Raw genomic sequence first — 22,058 nt, 5'->3', positions numbered from 1 at the left:
CTTCTGAGGACTCTAATAAAGGCCTTGTGTCTGAGGTTTAACTGTGGCCAATGGGGACTTGAACAATTCTTAGCTTGTTTGAGCTCTGAGAATTGTTTAGCCTATAGTTACCCGGTAACTCTCCTTTCCCCAGAAGTTTCTTACCTGGTCTTGTGGAGTTTCACTCTACACATGCCCAGACTGGTAGTTATACAAACACACAGGGGATCCCTTCTGCACAGGACCTCCTTCTCTGCACAGCTCCCTCCTCTTGAGTCCTCTACCCTACAAATTCTAGGTTTTTCTGGCCTGCCTGGACTCTGACCTCTGTCTTATCAATTTGGAAAGCCTGCTGGGCTGTATTTGAGTTTATTCTTTAAGTGCCTTTGTCCTAAAATTGCCTCTGGGCAGAAAGCTGTAGGGCTCCTATATTGTAGGGCTCTTGTCTTTTTTTTTTTTTTTTTCCCTTTTCCTTCTGTCATGGTTCACTGCCCACTGTCCAGTGTCTAAAAGCAGACATTGCATAATTTTTGCTTAATTTTCTGGCTGTTTATGGCCGGAGGGAAAGTGCCTAGCAGTTACTCCTCCATGGGCAGAAGTGCACTGTCAGAATGGGCAACAGGAGAAGGCAGCAAGGTGCTGGGGGTTCCCTGTACATCCCTCATGTCCCAGAGCCCAGCTCACTGGGCCAAACAAAGGATCTGTGGTTCCAGGGACAGCAGGCTGTGGGGACCCTGGTCAGAGACTGTGCCGAGGCTGTTCTGCCTCAGGGGGTGCTCCTCAGTTCAGGTTGGGAAGGGCTGGCACAGACCTTGGACCACTCAGAGGTATTTGAGTAGGGCCTGGGAGGTGGGCCTTTACTGCCAAGGTCTTTTTGCAGAAGAGGAAACCATTAGGCGTAGGATAGTGACAGAACTTGGTTTACAAATGACAGTTTGGGGGTAGGGGTGGGGTCCCTGGGATGTGGCTTGTGAGCTGAAGTCAACATTTCTGGGGTTTCCTTTGAGCTGAAAATTTGGCTTAGATTCCCAGGAGCTGAGTCCACAGTCACCAGCAGCCCCTGGGTTTAATGGATAGCAGAGATGTCACCTTACTGCGTCCCAGTGCCCACAGGGTAAAGCCAAGTGTCCCGCAGGGCAGGCTTCGGGGGTCTGGCCCAGCAGCCTCTCCAGCCCTCCTGCTGCTGCCCCTCCCCCGCCTCCACACCTCTACTCCTCTGCCTGAATGCACCACCATGTGACAGGGGTTCTCCTGCCTGTATCACAGCTTTCTCTCCCCTCGCCCCCACAGCAAATTGCCTGCATTCAAATCCTGTGTCCACCATTTACCATGTGGCGACCCTGGGCCAGTTTTAAACTTCCGTTTTTCACCTAGATGTACGATGAGCATAAAAATACCACCCACGTCTTAGGGTTGATTGGGCATTAAATGAGCTCTAGGGCGCTGGTGTGCATTTGGCATTCGTGGAGCACCTGCTGTGTGCCAGGTGCCCTTCTCTGCACTTTTCACGTAGAAACAATTTTCTCTTCACAGCAACCCTACCAGGCAGGTACTCTCCCGAATCCCATCTTGTAAAATAAGGAAACAGGGGCAGAGGAGGTGAGTAACTCACCCAGGATCATAGAGTTGGCAAGTGGTAGGGTGAAATATTTGAGCCAGATTCAGATTTAAGCCAGTGGAACCCACAGCCTGAGCTGTCAACCCCTGGGCTGTGCTGCCTCAAAAGCTGCTAGCTAATGTTACTGTTGCTACCCTCCTGCTCTTGGTGAGGAAGTGGACCCTTCCTCCAGGAAGCCTTCCTTGACTTCCACGGCTGGGTTGGCACTAACAACACTGAATCTGTGCTGAATGTCTCTCCTGTGTCCTAGAAGCCCTCCCACCAGGCTTCTCCCCTTCCCCACTCTGGTTTCAGAGCAGCCCAGGCCTTTTCTTGTTGCCACTTTGGAAGGTGGCATGGTGTGGGCTCCTGAGTGTGGGCATTGGAGTGAGGAAGCCACCCTGCATCAGTCCCCAGCTGTGTGACCACCGGAAAAAATCACTTCACCGCTCTGTGCCCCGCTTTCCTCATCCCTGAGAGACAGGACTTCCGGAGGGAGTAGGCGAGGTCACTCATATGAGCGTCCACACCGTAGCTGGCCCTCAGCTCAGGGTGATTATTTGGAGATGTGTTTCGTAAGAGACAAGAAAACTGCTGAGCCTTCTGCAGCTTCTCATGGGTGCACAAGCTCATGTTGTTTTTCTGGGGATGTTTAGAAGTTCCTGATGTCAACCAAGTACAACAAGGACTCCAAGATGTACCACGCGATCCAGACTGTGTTTGGTGAGAGGTAAGATGCGAGGTGTCTGGGGCGAGGCCAGGAGAGCCTCTGGCTGCAAGTGGAGGGTTCACAGGGTCCAGAGTTTTGGATGTAGCATTAAGTCCCAATACCCTGGCTGCCGAGCGCACAACAGGGGCCATCTGTGGTGGTCACCGCTCTTGTCACCAGCACCTTCCTTCTCGTCCTTTCCCCTCCGGATGGCAGGTGGGAATGCAGGGGTCACTGAGGTCGGGGCACACAATCACCCTCATGTATGTATGTATGTATTACGGTAAAATTCACATCACATAAAATTCACCGTTTTAACCGCATTGGAATTACAATTCAGTGGCATTGTTACATTCACCGTGTGGTGCAACCATCACCATTGTCTGGTTCTAGAACATCTTCATCACCCCAAAAGGTGACCCGACCCCGTCAGGCAGTCAGTTCTCATTCCTTCACCCCGTTGCTCACATCAAGCGTTTGTCTCTTCCGCAGGCTGTTCGGCCAAGGCTTAGTGTCCGAATGCGACTATGAACGCTGGCACAAACAGCGGAGGGTCATGGACCTGGCCTTCAGCCGGAGGTGAGTGTGGCCGCAGACAGGCCTGGGGTCACGGCTGGTTGCTCAGAGGCGGTGCTGGGCTGCCAGCCTGGGTGGGCTGGGCAAGGGCAAGCCTTCATTGGAAGGGGCTTCACCTTCACCCAGGCTGAAGGGAGGGAGGAAGGACACGGCATTCCTGGTCAAAGAGAGACCGAGACAGCCAGCGGGGTGGGCGTCTGAGAGGCCCCCAAGTAGCCTGTGAGCGTCAGGAGCTGAATGACCACGATGCCTGGAGGTGTGGGGTCCCTGTCCCCCAGCAGCTCCCTTGGCTCAGACTTTATCACTCCTTGTCTGGGCTTTTTCATTGATTATAGTTTTCATTTTTTGGTAACATTTTATTTCTAAAATAGCTGTTTTCATGAGATATAATTCAAATACTATACAATTCACCCATTTACAGGTACAATTCAGTGGTTTTCAGTATATTCACAAATGTGTACAACTATCACCACGGTTGATTCTAAAACATTTTCATCACCCCCCAAATCAGTCACGCCTCATTTCCTGGCAATGCCTGCAGCTTCTGACAACCACTAATTTAATTTCTGTCTCTATGGGTTTTCATATTCTATACATTTCTTATAAATGGAATCGTACAACATTGCTTTTATGCCTGGTTTATTTCACTTAGCATAATATGTTCAAGGCTTATCCACATTATAGCATGTGTCAGAACTTCATTCTTTTTTATTACCAAATAAGATTCCGTTGTATGAACATACCACATTTAATTTTCCATTCATCAGTTGATGGACATTTAAGTTGTTTTCACTTTGTGGCTATTGCGAATAATGCTGCTATCAACATTTTGGGGTGGATATATTTCTCTTGGGTATATAGTAATGGGATTGCTGGGTCATATGGTAATTCTATGTTTAACATTTTGAGGGAGATAATCTTTTATTTTGATATAATTTCAAATTTACAGAAAAATTGTCAGAATAGTCTAAGGGACTTCTGTCTATCTTTTACCCAGATCCACTTAATTGTTTATCGTTTAAATCACCATATGTTTTGTCATTTCTTCTTTATGTGGATATATAAATATATTTATAATTTTCTCTGTGTGTGTGTGTATATACATTTTTGCATAGTGCGTGTGTTTTAAGTTATTTGAGAGTGAGTTGGAGACATTGTAATCTCTTCCCTTAAATGCTTCTGTGTGTGTTTCCTATGATCATGGACATTCCTTTACATGACTGCAGTTCAGTTATCAAAATGAGGACATTTAACATTAATCCAATACTGTTATCTAATCCATATTCAAATTTTGTCACTTGTGTAATGACAGCTTTTTGTATTCTTGTCTAGAATCCAATCCAGGTCCATGTGTCAGGTTTAGTTACCGTATCTCTTTATTTATTTATTTTTATTTTAAGTAATTTAATTAAATTAATTCATTTATTTTTGGCTGCATTGGGTGTTCGTTGCTGCACGCAGGCTTTTCTCTAGTTGCGGCGAGCGGGGGCTACTCTTTGCTGTGGTGCGTGCGCTTCTTATTGCAATGCCTTCTCTTTCTGCAGAGCACGGGCTCTAAGCCCATGGGCTTCAGTAGTGGTGGCACGCGGGCTCAGTAGTTGTGGCCTGTGGGCTGTAGAGCGCAGGCTCAGTAGTTTTGGTGCGTGGGCTCAGTAGTTGTGGCTCATGGGCTCTAGAGAGCAGGCTCAGTAGTTGTGGCCCACGGGCTTAGTTGCTCCACGACACGTGGGATCTTCCCAGACCAGGGCTCGAACCCACGTCTGCTGCATTGGCAGGTGGATTCTTAACCACTGCGCTACCAGGGAAGTACCGGTTACCATATCTCTTTAGCCTCCTTCATTCTAGAACAGTTTTTAGTCTTTCCTTAAATTTCTTGACCTTAAGATTACAGGCCGATTTCCTAGAACATCCTTCAGTTTTGTTTGTCTGCTATTTCTGTTCAATTACACTCAGGTTGTGCCTTTTTTGGCAGGAATGGCCCAGGAGTAATGTTGTATCCTCCTTAGGGCATTGTTATCTGGAAGCATGTGTTGATCTGTCTCATTGTTGGAGATGTTAACTGCTCTCTTGGTTAAGGGAGCCTCCAGGCTTCTCCACTGTGAAGTTACTGTTTTGTATGTAGTCTGTGGACAACCGTATAAACATTTTCACCTAGACTTTCATCACAGCCTCCTCCCTGGCCTCCCCGCCTCCTGTCTCCCTCCTCCAATGCATCCACCTGACCGCCCTGGAGAGATCTTGCTGAAACTCAGATCTGACCACATCTCTCCTCTGTCCTGAAGCCTTCAATGGCTCCCTATGATCTGAAAGATGAAGGTCAGACCTCACTCCCCCTTAGTCTGCCCCTGAGACCCTTCCAACATTTGGACCCTCTCGTCTCCACCTTTCTGGAAACGCTGGGCTCTTTCTGGCATCTCTGCCTGTGTTGCTGCCATTCTCTCTGCCTTCCGTGCTACCCCAGGAAATTCCTCTGACTCCTTTGATACCCAGCTAAGATGTCACTGCTTTGGGGAACTGTTTCCTGACTTTCCAAGACTGAGTTCATGTCTCCATGATGGCTCTTGTCACATCCACTGCAAAGATTCTCATTCAATCTGCCTCCCTCACTAGACCTCGGGTCCGTGAAGGCAGAAGATGTACCCTGTTCCTGGACCCCTGCACCCAGCACGGCACCAGGCACTTCACAAGCCCTCCAGGAATGTCCATAGAATGAATACGTGGAGCGGTCTTGGTCTTACTGGAAAGTTGCCAGGAATGATAAAAGGAATAGACTAGAAGGAGGCATTTATTTAATGAATACTTGTGCCAAGTGCCAGGGTTATGAAGGCCAACCAAGGTGACGTGGTCCCACCCTCAGGAAGCTTTGAGGTTATGGGAGGACATAGATTCTAACCAGATGGCCGCCCATAGTGCTCATGATATAAATACCAGCAGCACTGTTTTGGTTGACCCTCTCCATTACACTGAACCTCACGTTTTTTTGTTTTTTTGCGGTACGCGGGCCTCTCACTGTTGTGGCCTCTCCCGTTGCGGAGCACAGGCTCCGGACGCGCAGGCTCAGCGGCCATGGCTCACGGGCCCAGCCGCTCCATGGCACGTGGGATCTTCCCGGACCGGGGCACGAACCCGCGTCCCCTGCATCGGCAGGCAGACTCTCAACCACTGCGCCACCAGGGAAGCCCCTGAACCTCACGTTTGAACTGCACTTTACATTTTATTAAGTGCTTTCACATTTTTATTTAAAAAATTTTAAATTGTGGTAAGATACACATAACATAAAATGTACCATCTTGCGCATTTTCAGGTGTACAGTTCAGTGGTATTAAGTACATTCACATTGTTATGCAACCATCACCACATATGCTTATTTTTTAGTTTCACAATAAGGTAGCCAGCTAAGCGATGACTATTTTACTGGAAATGCAAAATTCACAAAGTTGCATGAAAGAAGCTTTGGGAGATTCCTGTGTTTATGAAAGTGTCAGTGACCCCTGGTTAATCCGAATTCACTACTGAGGAAAAAAATAGGAACCACTGGTGAGTTTCACCTCCAGCCGTTATCCACAGAGAACATCATTATATACTTTTAATAAAATCGTGATAATGAACTGCCAGTTTCTGCTTTTCTAGATGTTAATTTTACTGAAAATCTTGGTCCCAATCATTCCATAGAAGACAAGGAAATGTAAACTAGACAGCTAGTGGGAAGCAGCCGCATCGCACGGGGAGAGCAGCTCGGTGTTTTGTGACCACCTAGAGGAGTGGGATAGGGAAGGTGGGAGAGAGACGCAAGAGGGAGGAGTTATGGGAACGTGTATACGTATAGCTGATTCACTTGGTCATAAAGCAGAAACTAACACACCATTGTAAAGCAATTGTACTCCAATAAAGACGTTTTAAAAAATGCGAAAAGGGGCTTCCCTGGTGGCGCAGTGGTTGAGAGTCTGCCTGCCGATGCAGGGGACGCGGGTTTGTGCCCGGTCCGGGAGGATCCCACATGCCTCGGAGCCACTGGGCCCGTGAGCCATGGCCACTGAGCCTGCGCGTCCGGAGCCTGTGCTCTGCAATGGGAGAGGCCACAGCAGTGAGAGGCCCGCGTACCGCAAAAAAAAAAAAGACAAGGGGTTGGGATTTTACTGTACCGCTAACATTCCAGTCCGATATATATATATATTTTTTCGGTACACGGGCCTCTCACTGCTGTGGCCTCTCCCGCTGCGGAGCACAGGCTCAGGACGTGCAGGCTCAGCGGCCATGGCTCACGGGCCCAGCCGCTCCGCGGCATGTGGGATCCTCCCGGACCGGGGCACGAACCCGTTTCCCCTGCATCTGCAGGCGGACTCTCAACCACTGCGTCACCAGAGAAGCCCCAGTCCAATATTTTGTATCTGCAGTAGCTGCAAGGGATTCAGTACTGGTGTGGTAACCAGCGCATGGGATCCAAATAGTCAATTTGTATGTGATTTTTTTTTAAAAAAAGACAACTACAAAGAATCTTGCAAATAAATATATACTTGCAAACCATGTAAGTGTTATGAAAAGAAGTCAAGGGTACTATGGGAGCATATATTGGGACTACTTAGGCTTAAGAGACATTTCCCTGAGGATGTGGCATTTGTGTGTCCACCTGGAGAGAGGGCAGATGTTAAGGTGTTATGAGGCATAGGGATGGTGGGTGGGAGGGGAGACAGCTCAGGCAGAGGGGACAACATGTGCAAAGGCCCTGAGAAGGGAAGGAGCATTGGGCTTTGGAGAAGATAACAGGTCATTGTAACAGGAAAGCAGGGCTGCAGGCGGGAATGAACGAGAGCAGACAGCCTCCTGGGCCCAGGTGAGGATTTACCCTCCCTCACAACAGGGTGCTTCAAAGCATTTTAGGTGGGCAAGGGACCAGATTCGAGTGGTGCTTTCATTATATGCCTGGGCCACAGAGAACAAGACATGCAGCCAGCATGGGGTGGGAGCAGCAGTGACCAGACAGATGCTGGGGCCTGTGCTAGAGCTGGGAAACAGCAGGGCTGGCTGATCGGCAGCGAAGAGTGGATAGTCTTTCCTAATTAAAAAAGTTATTCTTTTTTTTTTCTCTTCCCCAATTTGCTCTCTTTACTGTTTTTCAAAACCTCTTATTTGGAAATAATTTCAAATTTCTAGATCAGTTTCAAGAATAAGAATAGGAGAAAAAAAACACCCTTATACCCTTTACCCAGATTGCTAACATTAAAAATGACTTTTAATTTCAAAAGCAGCACTTTCTTTTTGTAAAAATCCAGAAATATGTAATGTACAAAGGGACAAGTTCCCCCCTTTCCACCCCTCAGGGATACCATTTTTGTGAGTTTGGAGCATATCCTTCCATACCTCTTTCTAAGCTGTGTGCCAGGCAGACAAGCCAGGTAGCTGTCCCGGGACGGGGGCACTGTGGGTTGGGAGCTCTGGGTCAGAGGACTCACTTCTGTGTAGGGTTGGGCACTATGATTGCTCAAGGACAGAGAGTGAAATGGGATAACAAAAAGCTGCAGATGGTGGCCCCAGGCAGGGCAGGTAAGGAGAGTGGGCAGTGCAACCAAGAGGTTGGAGGGGAAACTTCATGGACTCTAAGAGGCCCCAGAGGCCTTTCTTCCCTTCCTTCCCACTGTCTTCTGGAGTTTCTACATTGCCATGTCTCTTTGGGGTCAGAGTTGAAGGGCCAAGTGGCAAACAGAGGACCCATGAAACCATTAAAACAAGGGTAAAGGGACAGTGGCCATCCTGAATGGAGGGGGCTGGTGAAATCCAAGGCTTAGTTTGATTACTGCAGCCCCATCCTGTGAGCTGGGTCTTAAGGGGAGACCAGAAAGGCTGGGAGGGGCCCCCACCTCCACTCTGCACACTGGTCTCCCTTCAGAAAGGGGGGCACAGGATGTCCGCAGCCCTGGGCTGGTCCCAGTGGCCGCTGATGTCTGTGCTGTTTCCTCAGCTCCTTGGTTAGCTTGATGGAAACATTCAATGAGAAAGCGGAGCAGCTGGTGGAGATTCTGGAAGCCAAGGCGGATGGGCAGACTCCGGTGTCCATGCAGGATATGCTGACCTGCACCACCATGGACATCCTGGCCAAGGTGATGGGAGGATGGCGGAGTGGCCGTGGGGAGGACCACACGGGCAGAGGGTACTTCTTCCCTCCCTCTTTCCTGCTTGCTTCCCTCCCCTCTCCCCACTTCTCCACATATAAGCTGCCCCTTCTCTGGGCTGGGGGGGGTGTCATCTGTTTTATCTCCTCGAACTTTTAAAACAACAGTGTGAGGTTGGAGCTACCTAACTCATTCTCTAGAAATGGACACAAAGAGATGCGGAGACAGGCCTTTGGCTGGTCAGTGGCAGGACTAGGACTGGATCTCAGGTCTGCCTGACTCCCAGCCCAAGCCTACCTCCCCCTCAGCAGCCCCCACGGGGTATTGCTTGACTTTTCACCCTGGCTGTCTCAGCAGTGGCCCAGATAACCCCCAACCCAGGTTAAGGATGGAGTTCAGGCACAGTGAGTGAAGTCGTCACCATTCAACAATTCACTGGGAAACTGGGTGTGAAAGAGACACACAAGGAAGGCTGCATTTCAGGGGAAATGCATCTTGTCAAGGAAGGAAGCCAAGGTTTGTTGAGTGGCTACTATGTGCCACTTAATCCTACCACATCCCACACGTTCGGGATTATCATGGGTTGTTGTAAGGAGTCGATGACATGGTGCACACAACCCTTAGCTCAGGCTCTGCCCTGGGTCTTCAGTCCTCCCATCACCCACGTATGACCTTGCCCTTCTCTCTCCCCCAGGCAGCTTTTGGGATGGAGACCAGCATGCTGCTGGGTGCCCAGAAGCCTCTGTCCCAGAAAGTGAAACTGATCCTGGAGGGCATCAGTGCATCCCGAAACACTCTGGCAAAGGTACCTGCCATCGTAGCTTGTCTTGTCCTCATTTGCTGGAGAACTTCCTCCTGTGATGTTTTTCAGAATGGGTTTTGAGCTCTGATATGTCTGAAGTGACTTGCAAATCAGTTAGGATTTGCATACATCCCCTAAAGTAGAGGCTGAAAATAGAAGTGGTTTAAGTGAATTAGGAGTAAATCTTTCTCTCATGTGAAATGATCCTGAAGCAGGACGGCAATGCTGACCCCACAATGTCAGATATTCCTGGATTTTTCTGTCTTTCTGTTCCACTGTCTCTAGCACATCACCTCATTGTTATAAGATGGCTGCTGCAGATCCAGCTATCGCCTCCTTGTTCCAGGCATGAAGGAAGAAGAAGGGGGAAAGGTGGCACTGTTACCAAACCGAACTTGGGTCTGCTTGCCCACGCGCAGTAAAGCCAATATATTGATACTGGGTTGTGGTGAGGGAAAGCGCAGCATTTATTGCAGGGCCCCAAGCAAGGAGTCTAGGCAGCTAGGGCTTAAAAGGCCCAAACTCCCTGAAGGCTTTCAGGGAAAGGTTTTTAAAGATGGGGGTGTGTGTTTGGGGTGGAGGGAGGGTGTGGGTATGTGATTAGCTTGTGGACAATCTTCTGATTACTTGGTGGTGAGGTAATCGGGAGTCAACATCATCAACCTTCTGGTTCCAACCAGTCTGGGGTCTACGTGCTGGTGCGCAGCATACAGTTAACTTCTCCCACCTGGTGGGGGCTTCAGTATCTGGAAAACAGCTCAAAGGACATGGCTCAGAATATTCTCTGTAGCCCTTGAGGAGGAACTAAAGATTCTTGACTTTGTTTAATAGTTGAACTATTATTTTGTCTTGCTGGACTGTTTCCCTTTCTTTCTGCATTTTCCCCTTCTCTGATTAAATTCACTCTTTGGAACTCGGGGAAGGCCTAGGAGGCTAAGGTTTTTCTATAGACAAGAGGCAGGCGGAGGACATGGGGGTGGGGGGTGTCTGTTCTGGGAAGACCCCATAGAGTCCTGCTCCGCTACAGTACTTGAGTTGATTCCCAGACAGATGCTCAGGGCCCCCTTCTGTACCCTGGGACTTCAGACTCTGAGCTTAGAGTCCCCTGATGCCACCACACCTTTTCAGCAGTTAATTTCGCTCTACTTCCCTCTGGCTGAAGTTTCCTCCTTCGATGTGATCCTAATTGCCTCCATCCTTCAGGAATCCCTTCTTATTTTCCAGTGCTCTGTGGACACTTTAAGGCGTCTTTCCCATCATTTCTAGGGATTTGGGGCAGGAAGGCGAAGCCAGTGCTTGGGCTTGGGCCACATGGCTTGTGGCATCTTAGTTGCCAGACCAGGGATCGAACCCGGGGCCCCGGCAGTGAAAGTGCCCTAACCACTGGACCGCCAGAGAATTCCCCATAGCCGATCATTCTGATAAAGTCTCCTGGCTACTTGATCTTTTCTAGAATGTTCTCACATTCTTCCACCCTCCCAGCTTGCCGGTGCCGCTGTGGATTTCTGAAGTCATTTTGGAGTTGGGGGGACAGGGGAGAGGGAAAGTGTGTGTCCAGTCCACCACGCTGAGCTGGAACTCTCATTCAGTTTATGCCGGGGAAGTGGAAGCAGCTTCGCGAGGTCCGGGAGAGCGTGCGTTTCCTGCGTCAGGTTGGCAAGGACTGTGTCCAGCGCCGCCGGGAGGCCCTGCAGAGGGGGGAGGACGTGCCTGCTGACATCCTCACACAGATTCTCAAAGGTGCCAGGGCTCCCTCGAGGGCCTTGGGAGGGCCAGGCAGCGAGGGTGCCCCCCATCAGTTGACTCCAGCTGGTTCTGTCTGGCTCTAGGGGAGCGGGGAGTGGGGAGGAGACCAGGATTCTTAGTGTCCCAGGCGGCATCTCCTCCTGGGGCTCTGAGACTCGCCTTGTCTTTCAGCTGAAGAGGGGGCCCAGGACGACGAGATTCTGCTGGACAACTTCGTCACCTTCTTCATTGCTGGTTTGTAGCTTCAGCTGCCACCAAAGGTTCAGAGCAGGAGTGAAGGGGACCGTGGATGGCTTAAACCCTGGCTCAGAGATTTTCTTAGACAGTCTGAGCAGAGTTCTGCTGTGGAACTGGGGGGCTGGAGTGAGGGGAGCAGATGCCCTCTCTCTTAGCTTGGCGAGGCCCAGGAGGCTGCCTTCGTGGCCTCCCACCTGCTTCTGGAGCTGGCGATCGTGAGGATTTGTGAAGCTGCCTTTTTGGGCTCAGGAGAGGTTGACCACTTGAATTCAAGTCTCTGCCTCACTCAAAATTTATGCCGAGACCTTCCGTACACTAGCACCGGAAGATGTGCTAAGCGACCTTATTCATTTGCTCATCAAATATTTCTTGAGCGCTATCCTTCACCTGGAAAACTTCTCCTCACCCTTCAGCAATCCCTTAGGTGTCTCTACCTCACAGAAGCCCTCAGGGATTGCCCAGACTCATCAGGCCCCAGTTAGAAGCTCCCCATGGCGCCCAGAGCTCCTCTCTGCCCACACGTCTCACAGTGTTAAGTTGTATGTTTATCGGTGTAGTTCGCTAAGGTCTGTCTCCCCCAGCACATTGCGTGCTCGGTGAACCGGGGGTTATGTTGTTTTGCTCACCTGTGTATTCCCAGGGCCCAGTGCCGTAGGTACTCATAAAGATTGGATGAGATGAACGAAGACCAGGCACAGGGAAGACAGAGATGAACAAGAGGAGGGATACTTCATAGTCTGATTGTGGAGGTGGACAGACAGACAGAATTGCCTTGCTGGGCAGTGGATTTTCAGAGGAGGAAGCCTGCCTCCCCTGCGAGAGGGTCACGAAGGGGGAGGGGGTCTGCCATGTGGACGGCGTGGAAGAGGGCCCTCCAGGTGGGGGTCACATTCGCAGATAGCCCAGGAGACCTGGAGCAGTAGGGCTGGAGCAGGACTTCAGGGCACCATCTTCTGCATGTGATAAAGAGCTTGCCGAATGAAGGCTGGCTGGTCTTCATGCTGTGAGCCAGGGGCCCGAGTCCGGGATGTGGTTCTTCCATAGGCCGGCTCTGTAGCCTGGGCCTCAGTTTCCTCATCTGTAAAATGGAGATGTCCATCCAGCCTTCCAGCTGGGGTTTAATAACTTCCCTCACGTCCCCTCGCAGCCTACCACGAGCCCTGTGCCCCTACCGCAAGGGGCCGGGGAGAGGACAGCTGCGTCTCTCCTCCCATTGTCCTTTGAGGAAACTGAGTCACTGCTGGCAATGCAGAGCCAGGGCCAGGCTGGGACTTCCGGCCACTTCTGATTCCCCTGCCCGGCCTCCCCTCTGGGGTCCCCTGGCCGTGACTTGCCCACATTCCAGCCCTGGAAGCAGCTGGACCTCCTTCCCAGCACCTACTTGCTGGAAGGTGTAGGCCCTTCTCTTGCATTCAAGCAGCCCCTGGGGCCCCCTGGCTGGCAGTGGTTGCCACCTGTTAAGCTCCCTACCCCTTTAGAGGAAAGTGGTGCAACTCGGCTCCCTCCCTGGCCAACCGGGGTGGGGGTGGGGTTGATGCTATCAACTTGACCAGATCCTGCCGAACCCAGAATCAGCCCTCTCCACCTGGGAAGTCGGTCCCCGGGACAGGAGATGCACCGTCTCCAGACCTCAGGGGCTGGTGCCCGCAGCTTCATGGGCTTTGGGCTTGAAAGCTGCGCTTGACTTGAGTCCTAGCTCTGTGCCTCCTGCTGTGTGACCGAAGAGGGACACATTCCTCTCAGCCTCAGCTTGCTCTTCTGCAAAATGGGGACGAATATCCCTCCAGGCCAGGCAAGGCACAAGGATGGTTGGAGCAAGGGGCTTTTAGGGTGTGAGACACGGATGCATGGGGCGAAGGCCATTTCTTTGACAACATAGGTGGCACCAGGAACGCGGAGGTGGACAGGCGTCTCCCTCGTATCCGTACGTCTGGCTCAGCCAAGGGGGAGAAATGAGGGCTTGAACTACCGCCAGGGGCTTGGGGTCTCAGAGGCCAGGCAGGCTGGGACAGCGGCAGCCCCATAGGCTTCGTGGAGCCTCCGCTCTCCTCCTTTCCTGCAGGTCACGAGACCTCTGCCAATCACCTGGCATTCACGGTGATGGAGCTGTCGCGCCAGCCGGAGATCTTGGCGAGGTACGAGGAGGGGAGATGGGGGGGCTCCCCTTGACGTTGGTGAAGGGGTTTATCTGATGTCTTGTTCCTAGGGGACCACCTGCTCCCGTCTCCCACGGCTGAGCCCCCTCCAATGTGTCCTGCCTCCCTTCACCCCAGGGTCTTTGCACATGCTGCTCCTACTTCTAGAAGCTCCTCTTCCTGCTTTTCTCCTGGAGAATTCCCCCTCGTCCTCCTCCCCCTTCCTCTTCCCCCTCCTCAGAGGTCTTCTTAGACCCCTGAAGCATCCACACTGTTTCCCCTCCTAGCCTCCTCCCAGCTCACAGATGCCTTTTCTCCCGGGACTGTTTGCTTTGAGTCTATTTCAGTCATGAAACCAGAAGCTCCAAGAGGGCAGGGCCGTGGCTCTTTCCCTCCCAAGATGTACTCAGGGCCTGGCCAGGGGCTGGCACTGAGGACTGAACAGAATTCCAAGCAAAGTGCTGAGGGAGCGCTTGTCTGCAGCTGGCAAGACAAAGGAGGGCATCGCTGGGGAGATGGCATTTGAGCTGGGCCATTGGTTTCCTTAAATACAAACAGTGTCCCTCAAGGACTGTGGCACAGATGGGCTGAGCTAAATGTAAGAGCGCTCTGCAAATACCGCCGACAGGCTTGGGGGTGGGACCTCCGTGGACATGGGGAAGGGTCCATCAGAGCAGCGGTTGTCATCACCAGCAGGAAAGGGCAGACTGAACGATTGCCTGAGAATATAACACCGTTGGCCCTTGAACGACAAGGGTTTGAACCGTGCGGGTCCACTTACACATGGATATTTTCCACTAAACACCTGCTACAGCACCACACGATCCGCAGTTGGTTGAATCGGTGGATGTGGAACCACGGACACGCAGGGCCAACTGTAAAGTTATACTCGGATCTTTGTGCGGAGGGTCGGTGCCCCTCACTCCTGTGTTGTGCAAGGGTCAACTGTAGCTTATGGGTGTTTAAAAATACGTAATAGTATTTATTAAAAATTTGGAGAAAAGCAGAAAAGTTAAAATAATGATTATAATGATAAATCCACCTGTGTGCCCCCCACCCAGTGACAGTTCATGATCAATTACTGAATTTTGCCAAGTATATTATCACAACATTGCCCCACAGTTTTGCAACCTCTTCCCAAGTTCCCAAGTTTTTTTTAATATTGTGTCTATGTGTATATATGTATATCATATAGATATCATATATAATATCATATATATAATAAAATTTACCATTTAAACCATGTTCAAGTGTATGGTTCAGTGGCATTAAGTACATTCTCACTGTTGTGGACCCATCCCCACCATCCTTCACCACCATCCATCCCCAGAACATTTCAGCATCCCAAACGGAAATTGTCCCCGTTAAACACTAACTCCTCACTCCCTGTCTCCCTCCAGCCCCTGGCAACCACCATTCAACTTCCTGTCTCCAGAAATCTGACTCCTCCCGGGACCTCATATGAGCGGAATCATAGCGTATTTGTCCTTTTTGTTTGGCTTGTTTCACTCAGCATAATGTCCTCAAGGTTCATCCGTGTGGCAGCAAGTGGCAGGATGCCCTTCCCTTTTGAGTCGGAGTGATATTCCCTTGTATGTATGGACCGCATCTTGTTTATCCATTCATCCATCAGTGGACACTTGGGTTGCTTCCACTTTTTGGCTATTGTGAATAGTGCTGCTGTGAACGTCGGTGTGTAAATATCTATTTGAGACCCATCTACCCAGAAGTGGGATTGCTGCATCACATGGTAGTTCTGTGTTTAACTTTTTTTTTTGCGGTATGCTGTGGCCTCTCCCGTTGCGGAGCACAGGCTCTGGACGCGCAGGCTCAGCGGCCATGGCTCACGGGCCCAGCTGATCCGCGGCATGTGGGATCTTCCCGGACCGGGGCACGAACCCGTGTCTCCTGCAGCGGCAGGCAGACTCTCAACCACTGCGCCACCAGGGAAGCCCTTTTGAGGAGCCTCCGTACCATTTTCTACGGCAGCTGCACCACTTTACAGCCCCGCCCGCCGTGCACAAGGGCTCTGATTTCTCCACACCCTCACCAGCCTTGTTTTTTTCTGTCTTTTGACAAAAGACCCCATCATGGGTGGGAAGTGGTCCAGGTCCACCTGTACGGCTGCATATTACTCTAACGGTGCACGTCCTAAGGCTTGTACCTGCATCCCTGCATTGCTCCTTCTGCTGTTTCCAGCTGCTGTGAACCGGGCTGAAATAGGCATCTTTTTGCAAAGACGTTGTTCTGTGGTGGTTTGTTTCCCACAGCCGATTCCGAGCAGCACACACAGCGGGTGAATGTTTCAAGGGCCTGGAACATAGTTCCCAGCTGCCCGGGAGTCTGCGTTTGGACTGGGAGGTTCTTTCAAGAACGGGGGCTGGGGAGCAGTGTGTGCAGCAGGGAAGCCCCAGGCCTCTCTCTTCACGCTTCCTCCCAGCCCGCCCTTCTTAAAACTAACGTGGGGCATCTCTCCTTGGAGACGAACTTGTCTTTGTCTGACTGACAGGCTGCAGGCCGAGGTGGACGAGGTCATCGGTTCCAAGAGGCACCTTGACTGCGAGGACCTGGGGAGACTGCAGTACCTGTCCCAGGTGTGGGGATGGGGGAGAAGCTTCTGGGCAGAGGTGGGCGTTCTTGAACGTCACTGCACCTGAGAATCCCCTGGGAGGTTAAAAAACTGCCCATGTCCAGGCTGCTCCAGACCAATGATACTGAGTCGCTGGGGGCGGGACCCAGCATGGCTACGGTTTCCCAGGTGATTCCAGTATGGAAACCAGCCCAGTTAGTAAAACCCAGTTAGGCCTGGGTTCCACAAGCATTAGGCTTCCCAGCTGGGGGCCAGGCTCAGCAGAACCCCCCTCCAACCCCCAGCACAGCACAGGAGGAGGCCTTCCTCGAGCTGCCAGAGTCCTCGGGATGGTGGGAGCCCTGGTTTAGAGGGAGGCCTGGCTCTGGTCTCTGGTCTGGTTTGGTCTCTGGCACTGTGGCTTTGCACAACCCCTCCTCTGGGCCTTGGTTTCTCCTTCTGTCACATGAGGGGTTGGACACGCAGAAGAGGCTAACCTTGCAGGGGTCAGGGACCCAGTTCGGCCGTGGGCGCACATTCAGCACCGTGAAATGGAGCAGAGGCTCGGGACATGCTTCTGGCACTTTCCATGGGGTCTCCTGATGTCTCTCGTTATCTCCCCGTGTGGTGTCTGCAGGTCCTCAAAGAGTCGCTGAGGCTGTACCCTCCAGCGTGGGGCACATTTCGTCTGTTGGAGGAGGAGACCTTGATCGATGGGATCCGAGTCCCCGGCAACACCCCGCTCCTGGTGCGTGGGGGCCCTGCCTGCCTGCCCTTAACTGGTCAATTCGGGGCTGTCCGCTGAGGTCAGGGACTCCTCTGAAGTTCGTGGCCCCGTTATCCTCCCTGGCCTCCCCGTGCATTCTTGTTTGAGTCCTACTGTAACCCTGTGATGAATTTTCTCTCCCCACCCCACTGTCCAGTGTAAGATTACAGCGGATGATTCTGAAAGGGAGCTGCCTCATTTACAGCTGAGGCTGCCGAGGCTCAGAGAGGTTAAGTCACTTTCCTGAGGTCACAGAGCCAGCAAGGGGCAGAATGGGATGTGCCCAGTTCCAGAGCTGGCCCAAATTTGCCCCAGTTCCTTCTCTCTCCACGGCCCCTCCTCCCCCTGAGGTTGACTTTCTCCCCCCCCAACCCCACCCCGTTCTCCTTTACATTTTCTTCCTCTGGCTGTTTCCTCATTCATCCATTCATTCAGGCTCCATTCATGCACAGTGACCTCCCCAAACCCACCACCTGCCCCCAAAACGAGAACGTAACCACCTATGTAGGCATCATTCTCCTGATTCCCCCCAAAAGCTGTCACTCTCCTGGATTTTGTGCTTGCCATTCCCTCGCCTTCGTGTGTGCGCACGCCCACACGAGAATATGTCCTAGGACTTGCTTTGTGACTCAGTCCAATGTCTACTAAGATAGTGTAGATTTCCACGTGTGGCTGTAGGCCATCCGTTTTCACTGCTGTGTAATATTCTGCCGTGTGAGTTGCACTATTGCACATTGATTCCGGGGTCAACAGGCATTTGAGAGGGTCCCAGCTTGTTGCCATTATGAGCACAGCTGCCGCTGTCAGCTTTCCTGTCCTTGTGTCCTGATGCGATGTGCAGATGTGTTTTTTGGGTGTGTGCCCAGGAGTGGGAGGGCTGGGTTGTAGGACAGATGACTGATCAACTTTATAAACTAGGGACAAATTATTTTCCGAAGTGGCTTTGCCAGTTCAGACACTCCCTTGCGGTGTAAGAGAGAATCTGTTCCTTGTCTGCCTCACCACTTAGTAGGAGCCAATTTCTTATTTTTTGCCAGTTCAATAAGTGTAAGGAAAGTATTTTGCTGTGGTCTTGATGTGCACTTTCCCGACTGCTGGTGAGGTTGGGCAGCCCTACCCTGTTTCTCCTCTTCTGTGAGGTGTTTGTTCATTTCCCTCTCTTGGGTCCTTTGTCTTTTCTTATTATTATGTAGATTTGTCTTTACAAATTCACATGTTAATCTTTTATCAGGTAGATGTGTTGCAAATGTCATCTCTAGATAGTGGTGTGTCTTTGTTTTTAATGATCTGACGTTCTTAAATTTTTTAGTGGTTAGTTATCTTGTTTTGTCTTGTTTAAGAAATTCTTCCCTGCTTTGAAGTCAGAAGATTATTCACTTACATTGTCTTCTACCGATTTTACACTTTTGAAAGTTAAGCTCCTATCTATCTGAAAATGATTTTGCGTATGGTGTGAGGTAAGGGTCTGTGTTTGCTGAGGCTACTATCGCAAAGCATCATGGACACAGTAGCTTAAAGAGCAGAAATTTATTTTCCCATGGTCCTGGAGGCCAGAAGTTCAAGATTTAGGTGTCAGCATGTTGGTTTCTTCTGAGGCCTCCCTCCTTGGCTTGCAGACAGCTATCTTCTCCCTCCATCTTACCTGGCCTCTTCTCTGTGTGTGTCTGTGTCCTAATCTCCTCTTCTTGTAAGAACACCAGTCATACTGGATTAGGGGCCCCGATGACCTCATTTTAACTTAATTACCTCTTTAAAGAGCCTATCTCCAAATGCAGTCACATTCTGAAGTTAGGACTTCAACTTGTGAATTTTAGGGGGATGCAGTTCAGCCCCAGACAGAACCTATGTTTATTTTTACATAGGAGAAAGACGTGCTCCGGTCCCACCTGTTGAGTCTCCCGTCCCCAGGGCTCTATCAAGCCCTCTCCAGCACGTATCAAACCTTCATCCATGTGTGCTTCTTTGTTTTTTTTCTTTTTTTGGCCACACCATGGATTTTAGTTCCAAGACCAGGGATCGAACCTGGGTCCTCGACAGTGAGAGTGTGGAGTCCTACCACTGGACCGCCAGGGAATTCCGTATCTGTACTTTTTATTTTTTTTTAAAACATCCTGCACCCATAATACCACCTGCCTTAACGACCATCTCTTCAGAACGCCCTTGCATCTGGCAGGGGGAGGCCCTGGGGCTGACTCTTAACCCACGTGTGCAACTCCGTGGACCTTGAGTGGGCACACCCAGGCTCTAATCCCGGCCCTGCTCCCTGCTGGCTGGGTCATCTCAGGGAAGACCCTGAACCTCCAGGCCTCAGTACCATCCCTGTAAGATGGGATAATGGTACCTGAGTCGACAGGATAATACAGGATAATGTACATCACGTGTCTGGCAAAAACCCCTGGCACATAGTAGGTGCCCTTTGCTGACCTTAGACCCCTCCTGGTCTTAGGCTCCCACTCAGCTCCAGGCGCCCCCCCCCAGCCCTGGATGCCCTAGACTCTCACACAGAGAACCAGGGGCAGCACGGGCTTGGGGAGACACTTTGTGCAAAGGTCAGCACCCAGGGCCCAAGTTATGGGGCATGAATGGCCCCTGGGGGCCAGGGCATGGAGCATCAACTTCAATCAGGAGGCACCAGGTGTGCAGGTGAACGGCTAGTGGGGCTCTGCGGCTCCCCCACCCCCACCCTGCTGAAGCAAGCCTTGTGCTGAAGAGAAACTTTGAATAATACCAGCTCTCGGGAATCTAGAGAAAGATGGCCTCGCAGCAGACCTGAGTTTGCCTCTCATTTTGGCCGCTTACTTGCCAGGTGACTTCAGGCAAGTCATGAACCTCTGAGCCTCAGTTTCCTCATCTGTAAAATGGGGATAATTGTAGCTCCTCCCGTAGGGTGAGGTCAAGCATGGGATGATGTAGCGTGCCCAGCTGGTTGGCAGCACGTTGGGCTGCCCCCTTTCTTCCTCTTAGAGACTTTTCAGGGGCCAGTGGAATTCCGCACTGGTCCAGATGGGCAGGTGGAGAGATGGCCAGGTAGAGAGATGGGTGGGGAGATGTGTGGGTGGGGAGATGGGCCGGTGGAGTAGAGCAGGGGTGGGGAGTGCGGGAGGGGGTACTCTGCTCCGAGTCTCCCCACTGGGTGACTGCAGCAGGTTGGGGAGGTTCGAGGGGACCCATCCTCGGAGCCAGAGACAAGCAGATCCTCTGCCCGGCAGTTCAGCACCTATGTCATGGGGCGGATGGACACATACTTTGAGGACCCGCTGACTTTCAACCCAGATCGCTTCAGCCCCAAAGCACCCAAGTAAGTCTCTCTTCAAGCTGTCCACAAGTGGAGACCTGGTGGGAGGTTGGTCCCAGCGGCCTCTGGTCTGAGCTGCCTGTGCTCACTGAGCCCACATAGCCTTCCAGATCACTGCGAGGGAGTTGTGAACCCCACTCTACCCGCATTTACAAGGAGGAAATCACGGCTCAGAGAGGCTAGGTAACTTGCACAAGGACGAACAGCCAGGAAGGGGAAGAACCAAGGTTTGAGCCCAGCTCAGACTGGTTTTAAAGTCTGTGCTCATAACCAGTCCCTTATACTGGGAAGGCCTGTGACTTGGGCAAGTGATGGCATCCCTGCCCCCCCACCCCTTGATGCTCCTATCTGAGAAATGGGAATACCAACGGCTCCCTCTAGAGGTGGCTGTGGGGGTGAATGGTTTCAAGTACTGAAGCAGTGGTGGGGAGGAGAGCCAGGCTCAGGGGACAGATGCCTGAGTCCAGACCCAGACTGCCCAGAGCTGGGCATGCGACCGGCTGAATAAGTGGAGTAAGTGACGTAGGACCTTGGGGGTGTTGCTTTGCCTCTCTGAGCCTCAGTTCCTCCATCTCTGAAATGGGAATAATAACAGCTCCTTCCGGAAGGCTCAAAGGAGGATAAAATGAGGCAATGCTGACCCAGAGCTTAGCCGAGTAAGCTGTTGATGTCTTTAGCATGTTCGAAAACCAGCCCTGGCCCAAAGCCGGTCATCACAAGGTTGGCTTTGTCACGACTGTCGCGGGGCTGCCTCCTGACGCCTCTCTCCCCGCACGCAGGCCGAAGTTCACCTACTTCCCGTTCTCCCTGGGACCCCGCTCCTGCATCGGGCAGCAGTTTGCTCAGGTAGGGGGCCAGCGCTGGGGTTTCTGCCCAGAAGTGACTGCGGGGTGACGTCTTGTCCAGGAAGCATTTCAGAGCCCTGCTCTGGGTCCCTGGGCTGGGGGCTGGGGGCTGGGGACCCAGGCAGCTGTGGCATTTGCTGTTCATTCCTTCATTCACACCACTGACCCCCCCACCCCGCCCCCGCGCGCACAGATGGAGGTGAAGGTGGTCATGGCCAAGCTGCTGCAGAGGCTGGAGTTCCGGCTGGTGCCCGGGCAGCGATTCCGGCTGCTGGAGCAGGCCACGCTCAAGCCGCTGGACCCCGTGCTCTGCACCCTGCAGCCTCGGGGCTGGCAGCCCGCGCCCCCGCCCCCGCCCTGCTGAGGGGACCCGTGCAGGACCGGACTCCTCCGCCAGGGCCGCGCCCACGCTGTTCCCCCGCCCTCTTCCCCGGGAGCGCCCTCCACACTGGCTCCCAGCGGGCCCTCTGCGCACCGCCACCTGCTTCACAGCCCTGAGAGCTCTCCGTCCCCTGCTAACTCCGCTGCCCTTCCTGGACCAGAGCCTGCCATCTCCCAGCTGCCGCCCAGATGTGCTGTTGTCTCCCCCCACCTCTTTGCACAGGCCACGCCCTCTGCCAGACACCCTAACTCTTGCTCACTCCCTAAAGCCCTCTTCAGGTGTCACCTCCTCCAGGAAGCCCCCCCTTGCCACC

At 52.0% G+C, this 22,058-nt stretch overlaps 1 protein-coding gene across 1 annotated transcript in view; it reads left to right on the top strand.

The window, feature by feature from the left end:
* Positions 1 to 21,727, top strand: part of CYP46A1 (cytochrome P450 family 46 subfamily A member 1) — a gene marked incomplete at both ends in the record, with an annotated part of 33,472 nt that extends 11,745 nt beyond the window's left edge. The window contains 12 exons of the mRNA XM_082648329.1: positions 2,233 to 2,306; positions 2,778 to 2,864; positions 8,818 to 8,956; positions 9,663 to 9,773; positions 11,360 to 11,510; positions 11,688 to 11,750; positions 13,816 to 13,888; positions 16,398 to 16,482; positions 17,095 to 17,205; positions 20,433 to 20,521; positions 21,298 to 21,364; positions 21,557 to 21,727. Coding sequence (XP_082504455.1) covers positions 2,233 to 2,306; positions 2,778 to 2,864; positions 8,818 to 8,956; positions 9,663 to 9,773; positions 11,360 to 11,510; positions 11,688 to 11,750; positions 13,816 to 13,888; positions 16,398 to 16,482; positions 17,095 to 17,205; positions 20,433 to 20,521; positions 21,298 to 21,364; positions 21,557 to 21,727 — 1,221 coding nt within the window. The remainder of the gene's footprint in view (positions 1 to 2,232; positions 2,307 to 2,777; positions 2,865 to 8,817; positions 8,957 to 9,662; positions 9,774 to 11,359; positions 11,511 to 11,687; positions 11,751 to 13,815; positions 13,889 to 16,397; positions 16,483 to 17,094; positions 17,206 to 20,432; positions 20,522 to 21,297; positions 21,365 to 21,556) is intronic.
* Positions 21,728 to 22,058: the final 331 nt, after the last annotated feature.

Source organism: Grampus griseus (genome assembly GCF_964374135.1).
Source record: "Grampus griseus genome assembly, chromosome: 2".
Classification (NCBI taxonomy): domain Eukaryota; kingdom Metazoa; phylum Chordata; class Mammalia; order Artiodactyla; family Delphinidae; genus Grampus; species Grampus griseus.
Note: the sequence above shows the minus strand (reverse complement) of the source record. Positions and strands in the feature narration are given on the sequence as shown.